Source organism: Gouania willdenowi, chromosome 6, assembly GCF_900634775.1.
Source record: "Gouania willdenowi chromosome 6, fGouWil2.1, whole genome shotgun sequence".
NCBI classification, from domain to species: Eukaryota; Metazoa; Chordata; class Actinopteri; order Blenniiformes; family Gobiesocidae; genus Gouania; species Gouania willdenowi.
This window is the reverse complement of record NC_041049.1, coordinates 22,159,391-22,178,107: the sequence shown is the minus strand read 5'-3', so window position 1 is coordinate 22,178,107 and position 18,717 is coordinate 22,159,391. Positions and strand designations below refer to the sequence as shown.

The window sequence follows — 18,717 nt, the reverse complement described above, 5'->3', positions numbered from 1 at the left end:
TGGAGATTGAAGTACACTGTGCTTGTGGTGCAAACTAAAAAATAAACAGATAAAACTGAAGCATCAAAACCTGGAGCCTGGTTTCCTTATTGACTGCCTCCACTGCTACGGTTGATCGTTGACAGTGATGATGGTATGCAAAGGGTAGCTTCAATAGGCAAAATGTGGCAAATGTGAGACAAAAAGAGGCAAAATGCAGGGAAGTTCGCTTATTTTGAAGAAAAGTTGCCAAATAAATTTAAAGAAAGGACAAAGAATCAAAAGTGTCAAAAAAAACTTGCAAAAATGGACAAAAAGGAGGAAGAAATTGATATTTATTGATAAAAAGATAGTTAAAGTCTGAAAAAAGTATCAGAACTTTTTCAAATGGGGCAAAAATGAGACAAAGGAAGTTGCAAAATGGCCAAAGGAAATAGCTAAAAAGGGGTTAAAAATGTCTCCCTTTTAAGGTTTTCTGGGGGAATAATAATTCAAATGAAGATATAAAAAGCCACATGTTGAAAATCACTGACTTAATAACAGCTTCTACGTGGTGTCGCTGATAATGTAGTGGAATGGACACAAAATGCCAGGGCTTTATTTTTGCCCCAGTATCACATTTACGTTTAGATATTACCAAATGGATGATTATGACTATTAAATCCATGCATCACCTTAATTTAAATTATTCCCTAGATTAAAAAGCAAGGCAGCCTTTTCTAGACGTCACTACATCAAAAGTTACTGCAGCTAAACAAATGGTAGTGTCAGAACACAATAGTCAAGCTATCCACCTTATTCTGAGTTAAAAAGGAAATGATCCAGTTTGATATCAAACATTTCAAAGAACACAAAGATAAAGAAATAAGAATAGTTGTTTAGGGTATGAAAGCATGTTCCTGACATCTCCCATTCTATTTTTTATCACAGCACCAGGAGGATTCCCTCCGATAAAAGTACATGATAGAGGAGTCTATATGAAAAGAAGCTCTCTTCACTGTTACATTTAGCTGACAATGAGGCTGAAACAGAAGGAATGGCCAGGTTTGCGTTTGGTGTTGAACATGTTCTGACCTGTGTTTCTGAAATGGCCACGGTGTGTTTAAAGATGATCCACTCCACTGACTCCGAACACGGAGGGGACGTCAAAGAACCGTTATAAATGTAGTATTTGTCCGTGTTGTTTGGCAGCAATGATCGCAGAGTGAAAGCTTCGATCGAACCACTCTTACCTGAGGAAAAATAAATATAATTTCATTTGTCAATAATGAACCACAGCGCAGAAGGAGCCACATGTTTATAGGTTTATATATTGACTATCAATGATCGTTGGACCATTTTCTCATTTGGAGATGAACGTATAATCCAGTGTGAAATCAGGTGTACGAAGGATTCATCTGCCAGCAGCTGAAAACCAATTAAATTATCTTTTCGTGTTGCGAAAACTAAACGTATTCTTTGGAAACATTGATCAACAATTGTTTAATTGAAACAACAGTACCAGAATGAAAGAAAATTAGTGCCAACACTGCAAAATGCTGAAATATAAATCAAGGTGTCACATGCAAAGAAGCATGACAGCTAAATACTGAAAATTTGTAATTAAGTATTTGGGACCAAAATTTGAAAATTAAAAGAAAAAATACATGGTTGTCAACAGAGAATGTGCTAAAATAGACACAAATAGCCCTCACTTTGTGTGTGTCAGATGTAATAAAAAAAATGTAAAGATGTGTTGGATAGCATTAGCATGAACAGATGAGGAAACATAATGCAGGCATACACAATGAAACTCCCACAGACGCAAACTGTGGTACATTTGCTATAGAACTGTTGGAAAATGATGGAGTGATGTATGTTGCCATTATTTTTATAGACCTCCATTATTTGAAAACACAATAAACAGGATTGACTTACCAAACCTGCTGACAGTATCAATTGCATCTACGATGGGAGTGAAGTTGTCATTGTCGCCCAAGCCAACCTGCAGACAAACACACAATGTCATAAAAACACAACATTGTCATCAGCAAACAGTTTGATCCAAGAAAAGGAGGTTCAAGATCTTTTGTCAACCAACCTCAAAGAGCACAGCCAGGGCAGCCACCCTCCCTCCTTCTTCAACAGCAGCATCTAGATTAGGAAAATTATCTGGATCGTAGCAGTAGATCTGCATCTAAACACACAAAGTACATACATCACAACATGGGCTTTATGCCCAAAACTAAATACATGTTATTGATTATTCCCTTTTACCTCCAGGGGGTATTTCATCCCACTCAGACTGTGTTCCGACCCCTCGGACGTTGCATTGCAGCGCCCCCAGTGGAAGGCGAGTCTTGCGACACGAAACCTGGTGCTCAGTCCTCCTCCACTCACAAAGAAGTCCCCGTCCACATCGATGGCCACTATGAACAGACCAACATGTACCCTTAATTCTACATCGACCATCCACAAGTTTTTCCAAAGCAACAACACCAAGGGGCGTCCAATGTTTTTCAAAGCACGATTAATCATCCAAATGTTCCAGAGCATGTTTGACTCACTGGTTTCAACTGAAATAACTACTGAATAAAATAGCTTGTGGCATAACACAAATTACATAAGCATGTCATAGGAAAGGGTCACCATCAAGCCTTTACCCTCAGAGGTGACATGCACACGCTTCTACAGCTACTGATGCATTTGGCGATGCTTGGCGTTTTCCAAAATTAATGTGTACATCAGAGCCCCCCCAAAAAAATAAAATAAATAAATATATATATAGATATATATATATATAGTTTTTAAAGTCTATACACAGTGTGTACATTATTATTATTATTTATTTTAAATATCAAGACAAAACAATGCAATTCTGCGACACAACAAACCATTGAGAAAAAAAAATACAACCTATAACCCCAACAGGTATTGCAAATGTCCAAAAACAATGCAAAACAATGCAATAAAAAGTTAAAATAAAACATAAAAGTTTCAGTGCAAGGACATTTCTTTTTTCCTGTTTGGTTTCACTAGTCAGTAACAAAAATATTAAAACCAAAAAATACAATGTGCAAAAAACACAACATAATTATATAGAATAGAACAAGAATTACTACATGTCCAAAAAGGCAATGCAATGAGGGAGGTAAAGTAAATCAAAGAAAGTTCAATAAAATAGCATAGATATTGGCAGAAGATTGCTTGTAAGCAGCAAATAAAGAGCAGGCTATCTTAAATGATCACTAACATCTCCAATGTTGTTTGAAACATCACACGTCTGGACTTAATATTAATTTTAATTAAGAGAAAACATGTACAGTGATTGTAAAGGGTGTGTTTAATACCTTTTTAAATTAGTATTACTTTTTTGTTTTTTGGGGGGTGCAATTTAGTGCCCCTCCAGCAGATGGGGACCTAGACGGGCGCCTGGGTTGCCTCGCGGCAGGGCCGGCCCCGCATGAGAGTCACATGACTATGAGCCCATTTCCTCTGCTGTCTAAGTGACTAATTTATTTAATAAAAGGAAAAAGGCCACATAAACAGGAGATAAATCTGGAATATAATCTTTGAAATGTACTTATTAGTAGATCTATGCCTAACAAAACACATTATTATGCACCATATTCATTGTGTTGCCTTTTAAAAAATTTGACTACTTAACAGTTTAAGAGCCTGTGTACCGCCATCTTGAAATCACGTGATTGATGATATCACACGGCCACACTGCCTGTAAAAAGCCCATTGTTTTCTATTATAGTGAAACATTCATTTATCTTTAGTTTACCAAAGGAAGATAAACATTTTGGTAAACAAAAAAATATTACATCGGCATCTTTAACGTTTCTTGATTATTATTTTTTTTGAGCAATACAGGAGAGGGAGAAGGGGGCGGAGCTTAGCTTGCAGGCTCAAATCATACTAGCTTTTCCCAATTTGCTGTTGGGCAATTGCAGGGGCATGATCTCCACCTCTCCTGCCCCTCCCACTAACGCACTTCAGTGATTGACAGCCACACACACGTCTGCGGTGCCTGTATGTTTCTAGGGCTAGGGGATTTAAACCTGCACCATTTGTCATGCAAGTTTTCTTACACAAGGTCCCAGGGTTTTTTTTTTCAGCGTGAGTAATCAAGACTTGAGCTCCACAGCTGTTATAAAAAGTGACTGGTAGGTTGACAATAAGTTAGGGTAAAAGTGAAAAGTAGGTGATGAGAATAGATTAATTATTAACAAAATGCTTTTTATGATTAATATACGGTGGCTGGGAAGTGTCAGGTGAATGCATTTACAGAAACGAACACGATTGCAAACAGGTCACAACACGAATGCAAACCAGCCACAATGGAAGTGTTTTCGACGGACCAGTATTACAGTCGGACTGGTATTATGATATGATAGCCTGATATGAAAAATATAAGCGTATCCTAATCAACTTTCACTTACTTTCATACGCGTTTCGATGTCTTCTTCTTGTTCTTAACTGTTCTGGTGGGTTAAAAACATCCGCCAGAAACGTGTCCGTCTGTAATACCGGTCCGTCGGAAACACTTCCGTTGTGGCCATTTTGCATTCGTGTTGTGACCTTTTTGCATTTGTGTTCATTTCTTTAAATGCATTCACCTGACACTTCCCGGCCACCGGGTTTCCGCAACGGAAGTGTTTCCGACAGACCGGTATTACAGACGGACACGTTTCTGGCGGATGTTTTTAACCCACCAGAACAGTTAAGAACAAGAAGAAGACATCGAAACGCGTATGAAAGTAAGTGAAAGTTGATTAGGATACTCTTATATTTTTCATATCAGGCAATCATATCAAAATACCCGTCCGACTGTCCGACTGTAATACCGGTCAGTCGGAAACACTTCCGTTGTGACCTGTTTGCATTCGTGTTCATTTCTGTAAATGCATTCACCTGACACCTCCCAGCCACCGTATTATTATATTTAATTATTAATACATTCACTTGTGGACAACATTGCGAAGCAAAGATCTGAGATATGTTAGCGAAGGGAGTGCAATGGTGATGTGAGTGGAAAAGAAACTAAATGAAAGAGAAAAATCTTGCTTGAGGCCAGCACAGTTTCACATAAACCATAAAACAAATCCCAAATCATGACAAAAATCTTTCTGTCACAGCATTAATTTAATGGGATCAATTATTTGATACAGGCTAATTATTATAATTCCATAATATTACTATCAGTCATCTCATCTGCTTTACAACCTGGCTTGGATCTAGATCTATTTTCAAATGTGCCAACAACAGATTTCATTACAGTTACTTCTGGGAAGCAAATGTAAAAAGATACATCTTAATTTCCTCATGCTTATCTGCCTTTGTAGTTTATTGCGTATATCCTTTTATGTCCAAGTTTTATATTTCATGATATGAAACACACAATTTCCTTTCTGCCTTGACAGAGTGAGAAAAAGATGAGAACCACACACGCACACATTGCAGTTTGGTCAGTAATGTATAGATGGAGCTGATAACGCCCACAGCTTTGATCTTTTTTTCAGGTCACAGACCACTCTCTTTACATCCTCCTTCATTTTCTTCCAGACTCATTTGATCACTTTCTCGGTCCTTCTGTGATTTCTCTGTGTTGTGACATCATTCTCGTCATCTCTGCCTTCTTCTTTTCAGCAGCACGTTTTTCATTTACCCCTTAATTGTGCATCAGCCTTTTTTCCCGGGGAAGTTAAGCTTCTTTCCAGGACTTTGGATTAGCACTCAGGCTTCGGACTAATGACCAAATCATTTCCATCGATTGACTTTACAGCTGACTGTTTCATCATCATCATCATCATCATCATCATCATCATCATCATCATCATCATCATGTGACGACGTCTTTAAAAGCTTTAGGTTTAGCAGTAATGAGGCAGTGTATGGTTCTATATCTCACAGCGTCCATGCTGACACATTCTGTTGCAGCAGCAGATCAACATAAGGTCACATTTGCACTCAATAGTAATTTGTTGTTTGTTTTTTTTTTAGATTTTGTTAATAATGGCAAGTAACTAAATACAAATACTTTGTTACTGTACATAAGTACTTTTTTCTGGTATCTGTACTTTACTTGAGTATTTAATTTTTGGCAACTTTTTACTTCTCCCTTGCTTTTTTCAACAAATATATGTACTTTCTACTACTTACATTCAAAAAATGAGCTCACTACTTGTAAGACCATCTAAGATGACGGCACGATGTAAAAAGATGCAAAATGTTGGTAGTTTGAGCTTTTTTTCTGTTAGGCAGGTTTTATGGTTAACGTTTTCAAGTTTTTGTAAATGTTAACCCCAATGCTGCTCTGGGTTTACTTGAGCATTTGCATTTTCTTTTCTTGACACATTTTATTTACCAATTGTATTTATTATGAGTGCTAAATTCTCCAGGGGTTCAAAGGTAACATATTTAACTTGTTTCCATGTATTAGTATTCTACAAGTTCTTAAAAAAATTAAAAAAAATATATGGAAATTGCTGCTTTAAAAGCTCTGTCTTATTATTGAAGGAACATCTGTTTTACTTTTTACTTTTTTACTTAAGTACATTTAGTGGCATGTACTTTTTTACTTTTACTCAAGGAAGGGAGCAACTTCAATACTTTAACTTTTTTATTCTAGCATCTATAATTTTACTTGAGTACTGAAGACTAGTACTTTTGCCACCTCTGGTGGCAAGTCAAACCTTTATTTAAAACACACTTTTGATCTGGTTGGTGCAGAATATTTCATACAATGTCTCATATTAACAGTTTGGTCCACATGTTCGACACATGGTAGGTTGGATGTTAATTTTCTGGCAGTAATGAAACATATAATTAACATCATTTATGGGTTAGAATCATCAGGGTTTTGACCAACTCCTATAACTGCTGAATTTATTAAAAGCTGTCAAAGATAAAAAAAAAGTGGTGAAGCAGTGATAAGGCCATTGGCAGCCAAGGATCATCAATGGTAAATGGTAAATGGACTTGATTTTATATAGCGCTCTATCACCACACTGAAGCAGTCTCAAAGCGCTTTACATATCAGCTCATTCACCCAATCACTCTCACATTCACACACCAATGGGACAGGACTGCCATGCCAGGCGCTAATCAACCACTGGGAGCAACTTAGGGTCCAGTGTCTTGCCCAAGGACACTTCGACACATAGTCAGGTACTGGGATCGAACCCCCAACCTCTCGATCAGAAGACGACCCACTACCACCCGAGCCACGGTCGCCCTATGCATATGGTCTGATTAACTATTACAAGTTATTAGGCTAAGTCGACCCCTTTTGACTATTTAATTACCATGTACTTATTAAGTTCTCCTACTCACTGAACTAAACATGTGAGCTACTTTGTTAATGTAGTACTACAGAGTTTGTCAGCCTTTGATGTTGACGCCCCCCAACTGGTCTGGGCTCTTGAACATGGATCGTGAATATGTAACCAAAAAGCTAGATATGTTTTCTTCTGAATAAGTGCTATTAAAGCTGCAGTACGTAAGTTTTTTTTGAGCATATTGTAATCCAAAGTGGACAGTGAAGCTATTCTCCTTCTCCTGGCCCTGTAAAAGACATTTAGAAACCCAGGAGCGTGATGCTGAATGTCAGCCAATCAGAGATCTTTCTTCAAACACGTGTGCTCCATGAGTTGTTTTGGGCGTTACTATTGGCTGCTCGACTGAAGTCAGGCGCGTTTATGTACCATTGATAGCAAAAGTGTTATGGCGGACGTCCCAGCAGAAGTCATCATTGTGGCGTTAGGCACAACGGTTACACGGCAAAGCAAGCAGAAAAAGGCAGACCGAGGGGGAGAAGCAACAGAATAAAGGCACAAACATACTCAGGAGGAACGGATCTCTGTGCGTCCTTGTGGATTCCCATGACTGCGCAGGGTCTGCCCCCAGTACTGGCTTCAGAGTGAGAACAGATGGGATACATCGCGTGTAAACCTTGGAGAAGCTTATCCAAAGTGGAGAGAACAGACGCGATTCATTTTACAGTCTGGATGAGGAGTGTTGGTTGTCACTCTGCTCTGAGCATCAGGCAGCTGAGATCACAACCGCCTCTGTGTGAGCTCTCTGGCAGGGACAAGCTGACGACAGCAACCACTACTCAGGGTAGTAACTACAGAGTGATAAGTGCATTTATGTTAGAGTCTCTATAACACCAGAAAACTCTCCCATAACACAAGATAAAGTCCCTACGTTTGTCACTAGTCTACACTGAGAAAAAAAGTTGTTAAAGATCCACAGCTGTGCGCGTTCATCAGTGCGTTCGTTTCGTTCAGGGAGGGGATTTGGGACCGTGGTTGTTTCTCACAATTCTACATACTGCAGCTTTAAGAGCCATTGTCAATGTTTTAGTTTAATTGAAATAAATGTTGAGAGACAGTGTGTGGGAGGAGTAGGACAGTAGTGACATACCTGTCTTTCCATTGTTGTGAATGGTGGTGGACTCGGCTGTAACTTTGTCCCAGCCCTCCAGCTGTATATTCTGGTACTGCAGTCGGACTTGAGTAAACGTCTCATCCACATCCACTGGAGACTGCCTGGCATTGTTACATGATGGATACTTTTTACCCCAGTTAGCCTGGTTCTGGGAACCTGTGTCAAAAGAGAAAAACAAGTCTGTAAGATACGTTAAACTCTATGTTTGGCTCTGTAACACCAGATTTCCGTACTGGATCCGAAACGTCTCCGCTGCGTAACTGCAGCATAATCCACAGTTCATTAATCCCCACGGCCTTCGTCTGTGATACGTATCTGTAACAGTCCTGTGGACTTCTCTTTTGTTCATTATTTGATGATTGCGTTTCAAAACGTTTATTTTCATGTTTGTTTGACCGTTCCCTATTTAGACCGGACGGACGGGACCCGGAAGTTATTGACGGGCAATGGCCGCGGCTGTGTTGAAAGCTCACGGCGAAAAATGAACATTTCTCCACGGATACATAATTATATAATTTTTTTCCCTCAATAACCTGTGACGGATTAAGTGCATGCGTGCGGCTGATGCACGTACGTGTGTGTGTGTGAGGGAGAACCAACAGAGGTATTTATAATAAAAAAATATATACTATAAATATGCTAAATGAGTAAAATAAAACTAAAACTAAAAGTACACAAAACGACGACAGAAATGCACAAAAATATACAAAAGTTTCCAAAAACACACAAAATGACTCCAAAAAACATAGATTGCAGAAAAATACACCAAACAGCAAAAAAATATGAAAATGACTGAAATACACAAAACTAAATATTTATACAAAAAATACACAAAATGACAACAGAAATGCACAAAACTACACAGAAAAAGATACAAAAATACACAAAATGACTAAAGAATCACACTACATTGGCAACAAAAACCAATAATTATAGAAAAAATGCACAAAAACACAACAGAAAGATACAAAAATACACATATGGTGGTTTTTAATGGACAATAATATCAAAACAACAAGAGAAAAACAAATGAAAAATGAAGTATTTTACAGTAGCCCGTGTCATTTTTTTGTTATGTTTCCACCTACATTACAGCAGAGGAAAATATTTTCCTCATTTTGAAAATGAATATAAAAAGCACTGACTGACTTTGTTTAATGTTCTTTGTTTTATGAGTATTGAAATATGTTGATTCACATTGACTGTGCGAGTAATATTGTCATGCTTATGTATATACATGACCAGTAAACCCAGTGCCGCTCTAACAGGAGCAGATGGTCAAACAGTAGGTCAGTGGTGACCGGCTGCCCTCAGGTTATAGTATTGCTCTCACCCAATAAACAAAGTGTGTGTCCTCATTGGTAACGCATGATCACACGCTGTTTGTCATTGTTGTTTACATTTATTGTTGTGCTGCGTATTGAATTGTTAACAAAGGGTAACCCTGTTGATCTGGGGTTTGCGTTTACCAAAGCTGTACACTACAAATAGTGTGAAAACAGAGCTACTCAAGCAATAATAGTCTCATTAAAATCAGAGAAAAGGCAGTGGCCCATATATTTCAAGTGTGTTTGTTTAGCATGAATGAGCTGCTAAATACTAGACGCTCAAAATCTCTAACTGCTTCAAGGACTCCAATGACAAAGACTTTTTTCAACTCAATAAGGCTAGTGTCCTGGTTAAAAAAATACATATAATTGAAGTACAGTATGTGTGGATGCATTTAAATTAAATTGGGAAATATATATGAGTAGATTTGTTTTTGTTTTTTCATAGTGTATAAATTTCAGAATGGTGGACGCTCCCTATTTAACAAGTCATTAGTATGTGTTTACAGTGAGGATAACAGTCTACAGTTATGAGGTCAGAGCAGATGGTCTAACTGTAACCAGTTCCACATGACCTCACAGGTAATGGTACAACATTCTAGCCCAGTAGTACCCCCTTTGCATTTTTGTCAAATCATGTGTACCCTCTTTTTACATCATAAGTACCCTCGCCATAAGGTCATATCCAACTTTATTTGTAACGCACTTTAAAAACACAGGAATATGGGGACAAAGTGCTGTACAAAGTGACAAAAGTCCATACACTATAGGACAAACAATAAAACAAAACAAAATAAAATCAATAACAGCGTACATAGAATCACTGCCATTTAAAAACCACACGCCAAAGTGAAAAGATGTGTTTTTAAAAAAGATTTAAAAACAGGCACAGATTAAGCCTCTCTGATATGAAGTGACAGAGCATGCCACAGATTTGGACCCGCAACTGTGTCTCATTGGTTCACAACATTGGCTCCCTAAGGCTTAATCTACAAATTTAAAACAATGAGTGGAATTTAAAGCGGAATGTATTTAAAATAAAAGAAAAACCATACAACATTTATGTGATTACTTCAATAGTAAGTAAATACAGTATCCTGTCCTATTGTCAGAAGTGTTATAAAATGGTCTCTAGAGCATAAAATAATCCTGTTTTAAGAAATGACAAGTAAATATAGTGTTTTATCAAGCAATAAATCAAAAATAGCTTAAGAAGAAATTTCACAATTATTTTTTATTATTATTTTTTTAATCTTTCTGAGTACCCTCTTCAACGTACCCCTGTACCCCTAGGGGTACCCCTGTTTGGGAACCAGTGTTCTAGCCTATGGGAGATTAGGGCTGAACGATTTTGGAAAATAATCTAATTGTGATTTTTTTTTTCCTCAATATTGCGATTGCGATTTAATATGCAGTTGTTTTTTCAAGGGCCTCTTGTCATGTATTTTTCAATGAACACAATCTGTTTCATAATAGACAATTTCAGATTTATTTAAACTTTAAATCAATATAAACTATACATTTTAAAGCACAGATTACAACAATAAAGCAAACAAATCTGTGGCTTTACCTCTTCAACATATCTAGCCAACTTCACGTTTCATGAAACATGTAAACTGCACTTCTTTAACACTCTCTGAACTTAACAGGACAATACAAGACAGGACAAGAAAAAATAAAAATAAAAAAAATTGCAGCCTTTGCGATTAGAAAATTGTGTTTTATGATATTGCGATGATATGGCAAATGCAATTAATCGTTCAGCCTCATGGGAGACTGACAGACCCAATCTGAACTACCACCTTTAAATCTGTGGACTGCGTCTTTGTTTTGCTACTCCAGTTCAGTTAGAAATGTGAAAATAATTTGTGGTCCTCAGGCTTCATGTTTGTAAAAGTGGAGTGAATATTTTAAAAACAAATTACCATAACAAGAGCCCTCAGAGAGCTCAAACCTCCGCCAAGTGCCAAATATCCTCTCTGCCAGATATTAGCGGTTATTTGGATCAGTGATATCATGATCATTCAAACTTTAAAGCAGCGATTCGCAACTCGTGGGTCGGGACGCAAAAGTAGACCCACCCAGTACAGGTCTGCAACCAGCTGGTCAAAAGTAAATGAATACTTAATGTTTCTCATGTTGGACTTGTCTTTTATTTTGAAAGAAACTTTTCTTTTGATAGGCATGCTGTGACATGCATGTTGCACAGGAAAATATATAGATTTATGTTAAAAAAAAAAAAAAATTAAATATGTGTGTTTTCAATAGCTATTTTTAAAAAATGAAATTTGTTTGGTTGAATTCTTAAAAAAAAAAAAAAAAAAAAAAAAAAAAGTGGTCCGTGGCAAAATGTTGTTACCGGGGTGACACCAGTTGAGAATCCCTGCTTTAAAGGCTTGTAATAAATGTCTATCCACAATAAAAACAATATAGTAGGTCCAAATGTATGAGAGCACCTTTTTATTTTTCAAAAATGGTGATTAAATATGCAATTAGAATCAAATTCTGAAACAACTGGGTGGGGGTAAGTGAGGAACCACAGAGACATAACTGAGTCAAATTACATACATTTTTTTTTTATTTCACTCATGATGAAAAATAGGGATTTTTTTTTTTATTTTTGAAACTGATCTAGAATACGTCAAGTGATCTGGATCCCCTTCAAAATTTTGTAGAATCTTCCATGGCATAAAATGGTTAGAATTTTGCCAAAATCTGTTGACATAAACCTGCTAACAGACAAACAAATAAATAAACGCTGTTCAAAATAGAAAGTGTGCTATTGGTACGGTTACCGAAGTACAAGTACGTAGCGTCTTAGGGTTAGGATTAGGTTATAACCCAATATCGCAACAATTTTATAAGGGTTAGAGTTAGGTTTAGGGTAGTGATAGACCGATACATCGATATGATCGGCCGATTTTTTAGTTTTTCACGTGAATCGGCATCGGCCGATGTGGGCTGCTGCGTTCGCTGATCCGCATTATATACAGAAAGCAGAAATATTTTTTTACTTGTTCTTGTTCTACATCACCTGTTTTTAATATTTGTTAAATCTCTTTTACTTGTTGTCGTTCTACCTCACCTTTGTTAATTTCAATAAATGTTCCTTTTTTTAAAAATTGAGACTCGTACCATTTGTTATCATCCTTGTGTAATTTTTATGATGTAAGTTGAAGGAGCAAAACTAGTATCGGCTTTAAATATCGGCTCAAGAAAATCGGCAGTCAGTATCGGTCATCGGCTAAGGCTAATGGGGAAAAAAAACGGTATCGGCATCAGTCTTGAAAAATCCCATATCGGTCGATCCCTAGTTTAGGGTAAGGTTTATTCTTGGTCACGTGACCTAAACTGGCCAAATAGGGTCGCTGCATACAGATAGAATGTGGGTATATTGATACGGCAACCGTACGGATAGCCACTGCCTTGAAAATATTACCTCCTTGGTGGAGGTAACTAACAGTGGAAGCTGATAAACAATAAACACACGGTTTGAAAAGAGGATGCATCAACCAGCACAGCTTTAACTATCATCCTTATGATGCCAGAAAATCAGAATAGATCCCACAGGAGAATATGGAAATCACTTCTTGTATTCAATATACCAGCATTTCAGCACTATGGAAGTACCATGGTGGATAAGGAGTGAAATCACAGACAGACGTTCCCTATTCACACACTAACAACAGTGAGCCGAGGTCAGCCAAACAGATCAGCATGCTGTAAACTGGCAGTAAACAGTGCTGTTTCATAAACTGTAAACTGGCTCACAGCCATCAGTGTGTGTGAATAGGAAACCAAGAGAGGATTCATAATGAGAGTGTTGAAAACCAGGAAAAGCTTTCATTTGTTCTTTAAGATGCTTCAAAATTACTGAGCTCTTTTCCAAGCTGCTTCTTTAGTAGTGTCAGCTCTTATTTTCCACTATTGTTAACTTGCCTAATTAAGTTGATTAATGAACCATGCCAACAGATCAATAAAGGCTCCACAGCTCCCACTAAGTAAATAAATTGATGGAGGTAAAATGAAACACAAAGTTTTAAAGAGGCATGAGTTCCATGAATGTGACGTGATCCAGCCATGACTTTTGTTGTTTTTTATTTTTAAAGTGACTGACTAGTTGGCTAGGGATGTAACAATTCACTCAACTCCCGATACGATACGATTCACGATACTGGGTTCACGATACGATTCTCTCACGATTTATTTTACAAAATGGGACTGTAGACAAATGATGACTGAAAAATATTCCTTTATTTTTTTGGGGAAAAAAACTATTAAAAAACTATACTGTTTTCCTTTTATTTTTCATTGTCAAAAGAATTCAAAACAAAGCAACTTAACTAAAAATAAATCTTGAATTAAATAAATAAAGGCCTAATAATTTAAATTCTGGTTCTATAGTAAACAATGCAAAACTGCATAATAGTTATTTTTCTTTTTAAAAGTGCAACTGAAAATGTAATTTGTGGCTTAACAAAAAAAAGTAATTTCACTGTATATAGGTCAGATATTTGTTTGGACCAGCAGAGGGCGCTGGTAACCCAGTGTTCGGTTGGCATGCAGATATCTTGCAGTGAAGAAGAAATGCTATGCTAGCAGACAGAGCTAATAGAAAAACCTGACTTTTACTGATATTCATGTAATATTACAGATATTTTTTCGGTGCTAAAGGGGTAAGGAACCATTTATGAACATATTTAAGAGTAGAAGGCAGCCAGAAAAAAAGTATTAGCAGATTCCGCCCACCGCCAACACCTCTGGATTCAACTTTCACAGTATCGATGTGAACCGTGATACCTAGGAATCGATTTTTAACTGCCTTACAATTAATCGTTACATCCCTATCGTTGGCAGTTCATGAAAGGAGAAAAGCGTTTTAACCAGATTCCAAAATTTTGCTTTATTTTTTTTAAATATTGAAGTCATTTTTAATCAATAAAAAATAAGGCAGCTAATATAATACCATGGTAATTCATACACATACAATGACAAATAAACCAAGAAAACACTAGATAAAAAAAAAAAAAAGAAAGACAAAACAATATAAAATTACACAATAAATGAATGTAATGTAATGTAATAAATTGGCGTTAAATGCCTTGACGTTTGTTGCTATTTGGCATCAGTAAATACAAAAGACCAGTTTTGGTTAGGTGTCCCGATCCGACATATATTATATAGTTTTTTTATGTATTTTATTCAATCATAGAATATTTTTATTCTAAAAGGTTAATTATATGTAATCCATTGGTTTATAATAAATGGGTCTTTTTTGATAATCAAGCCTTTTCTAACATTCCACATTACAAACTAAGTAATAAAAATATGCATGATTTTTGCTGATATCGTATCGGACTGATACCGGTATCGGCCAATAATCAAGGCTGCAATATTGGTATCGCATCGGAAGTGAAAAAGTTGTATCGGGACATCCCTACTAGTTTTGGTTAAAGAGTAAATTTAAAGAAGGAAAGATTTTTACACAGCAAAAATAGAAACGATCTAAAATGACTAGATTTTGAAAGTCTTGTCACATGAAATGTAGTATTATTTTTCAGATAGAAGTAAATCTTACCATATAACAGAAATAAGGTTGTCTACACTAAACTGAAAATGTGTACATAACTCATACGCATTAAACTCAAGGCCAGAAATCCGACCGTTTACAGCATCCAAATTGGCCGGCAGAAGAAAGTAATAATTAAAGAGAAATCATAAATCATTGTGTAAATGACCAAATAATTCAATTCTAGAAATCGCAGTCCCTCCAAATTCATTTAGTCATTTAAATTCCACAGAACATTTACAGGGGCATGTTATTTCGCCGTGCGTATATCACATGATGGCAATCACAAATTGTCAAAAAAAAAAAAAAAATCCCAAATGTCTAAAATTTCTCACTAACAATCCCACTAAATGTCCCTTAATTTCAGAAAATTGTGTCACAAAATGAAGAAATGTTGAAGTGAAGATTTAGTGTTGAGCTGTTTGCAACGAATTGCAAACCAGTATGTACAGTATGTATGTGCTGTATATGGGACATAACAATAACCCTTACCCTAAACCTGATATTAATACATGAGTCATGTTCAGCAGCAAAAAAAAACAATGAGGAAATCGTGTTGGCACTAGGATTGGGGTCAATTATAATTGTAATCGCGTAATTAATAATTAACTATAATTATGAAGGCACTGTAATTGTAATTGTACTTGAGAATAGCAGTTGTTGTTGTAATTGTAATTAATAGGTAATTGAGTTGAGATAATTGACTTTGTAATTATAATTGGCCTGGAAATTTACCCGGTCGGGAACACTTTAGTTTAGGGAACACTTATTAACCATGAATTAGTTGCTTATTAGCATTAGTAACATACTGGCTCTTATTTAGTCATCATTAAGTACTTATTAATGCCTTATTAAGTACTTATTAATGCCTTATTAAGTACTAATTAATGCCTTATTAAGTACTAATTAATGCCTTATTAAGTACTAATTAATGCCTTATTAAGTACTTATTAATGCCTTATTAAGTACTAATTAATGCCTTATTAAGTACTTATTAATGCCTTATTAAGTACTAATTAATGCCTTATTGACAATGAAAGTATAGCTGTAGTTCATATTAATGCTAACACTGATGTGTATAATCCTCTGGTGTGATGATGACACTAACACCCAACACTAATACTTTGTACAATCGCTTTTTCCCTTCAAACAGAATTACACATTGGAACAAAAACGTATTCATTAAATCATGTTGCTTTCCCCCTTTAGCAGAAGAACTCTGTTGGTTGTTTGTTTCTCTGTACCTCTGTAATATAAAGCACTTATATCGCTGATGCTCTGTTCTACTGTACTTTGTGTTTTGTTACTGGGATGAGCTCCAGACTGAAGCTAGATTTGTTTGATCAAAATAACCTGAAATCTTTAGGTGGCAGAAATATGACAATAACATCTCACCCATGCAACCTTATCCATCTTACACACACACACACAGCAAGTAACTTGTGATAAAAAATGTAACCATGGCAACAAGTAGCTGACAATCCATGGTAAGAAATGAATAAAAGCATTGCCTGAAGAAAAACGTTGATTAAATAAACCCTGACGTCTTCCTTTTAATCTTTAAACACAAGCTAACCTACAATGTTTGACGATCGAACAGTGTGTGTTTCATGTAACTCTGAAATGTGTGAAGATGAATAAATATATTATAGCTTAGAAAATCCACATTTTCTGCAGGCAACATGATCAAAAAGAAACTAGATTACACCTGCTGCTGTTGGCGTTGTTGCTGTGTGCTCATCACTAAGGACGGGTGTGTGACGCGAAAGAGAGGTTGTGAGTTTGGTCGCTGTTGATGAGCAGTGGCAGACAAACAGACAGAAAGATAAGTCCGACACGTAATGAAACCAAAGGAACACACTCAGCCATACAGTATGTGCGTGCCCTCTGACTATGCTCGTACCAATTACAATCACATGAACACACGCAGCTCTGACTGCACCGCTGAGTGAGCTATCTGCCCTGAAAACATGCAAGATTATAATATTAAATTATGTAGGCCTTGACTTTTTGGGGTCGTCTCCACTGGTTTACTTCAGAGCAAGCAAAAATTGCTGAATATGTATCAAATATTAAAACACAAAAAAAAAGGAATGCTTTGTTGATATGCATGCGTTCAATGTGCAGGAGTTTTGTGAGGCTGGCGTGAACATTAAAATGGCAGCAGCTGAAATGTTTAACAACCATCTTCAAAATTAATTTAATTAGCTTTAGTTTGGATGACTAATCGAAAAGATCAAATTCATGTAAATATATTGACTTAAAGCTGATATCCGGAGTTTCTGAGAAATCTATGTTCATGTATGATTCTTTGAAATTTATAAAATTACCTAACTAGTCTTTTACTACGGTCTACTGCCGGTGGTCATTCATTTTTATTAATGTATATAAGTCTCTCCTTCGTCTTAAAGACCCCTATAAAAATGGAAACAATCGCCGAGTGCTCCCAGCCAATAGGCTTCGACTTCCTGTTTTTGAGACTGTCAATCAAAGTGAATGCGGAACTGTGCACGAAAACAAGGTCGCGCATTACAACAGCAAACTGGTAAATATGATTTTGGCTCTTACCTGACCCATAGACCTATATCAATGCGGCCTTGTTATGTTTCGCAAAGCGCGTACAAAAAAGTAGAGGCGTGGCTTCTGGTAAATTGCAGAGGCGGGGGGGGGGAAGTGAGGCTGTTTAGGGCAAGACATCGAGACATTTCTCAGAAACTCCAGATATCAGATTTAAAATTAAGTAAATCTGCATCAGAATCAGAAATGTACAACTCAAAAACTTAGAATATCATGAACATTTTCAATATTTTTGGTCACTTGTTTCAGAAAGTCAAACCCATATATGATATAGGCTCATGACACAGAGTGAAATATTTCAAGCCTTTATTTCTTGAAATTTGCATGATTATGGCTTACAGATACAGATAATGAAAACCAAAAATTCAGCATCTTGAAAAATTATAATATTACAAAAGATCAACAAAAATGTAAGGCTTCTGAAAAGTATGTTCATTTCTATGCACTCAGTCGTTGGTTGGGCCTCCTTTTGCAAGGGTTCAGGTGGTCAATCAAGCACAGCTCCATGGTCATTGAACCAGCTTTTGGTTCCTTTGGCAGTGTGGGCAGGTGCCAAGTCCTGCTGGAAAATGAAATCAGCATCTCCATAAAGCTTGTCAGCAGAAGCATGAAGTGCTCTAAATTTCCTGTGTTGACTTTGGTCCACTGTGTTTTCTGAAGTCCAAAGTCCTATTTTCAGATGAAAGTTAATTTTGCATATCATTTGGAAATCAAGGTTCCAGAGCCTAGAGAAAGAGTGGAGAGGCGCAGAATTGAAGTCCAGTGTAAAGTTTCTGCAGTCTGTGATGATTAGGGCTGCCATGTCATCTGCTGGTGTTGGTCCACTGT

At 36.7% G+C, this 18,717-nt stretch overlaps 1 protein-coding gene across 1 annotated transcript in view; it reads right to left on the bottom strand.

Moving 5' to 3' along the window:
- ptprz1b (protein tyrosine phosphatase receptor type Z1b) overlaps positions 1-18,717 on the bottom strand; it is a 97,935-nt gene that overhangs the window by 28,271 nt on the left and 50,947 nt on the right. Inside the window, 5 exon segments of the mRNA XM_028451069.1 lie at positions 1,054-1,211; positions 1,897-1,963; positions 2,060-2,155; positions 2,236-2,387; positions 8,392-8,571. Of these exon segments, the coding sequence (XP_028306870.1) occupies positions 1,054-1,211; positions 1,897-1,963; positions 2,060-2,155; positions 2,236-2,387; positions 8,392-8,571 (653 nt within the window).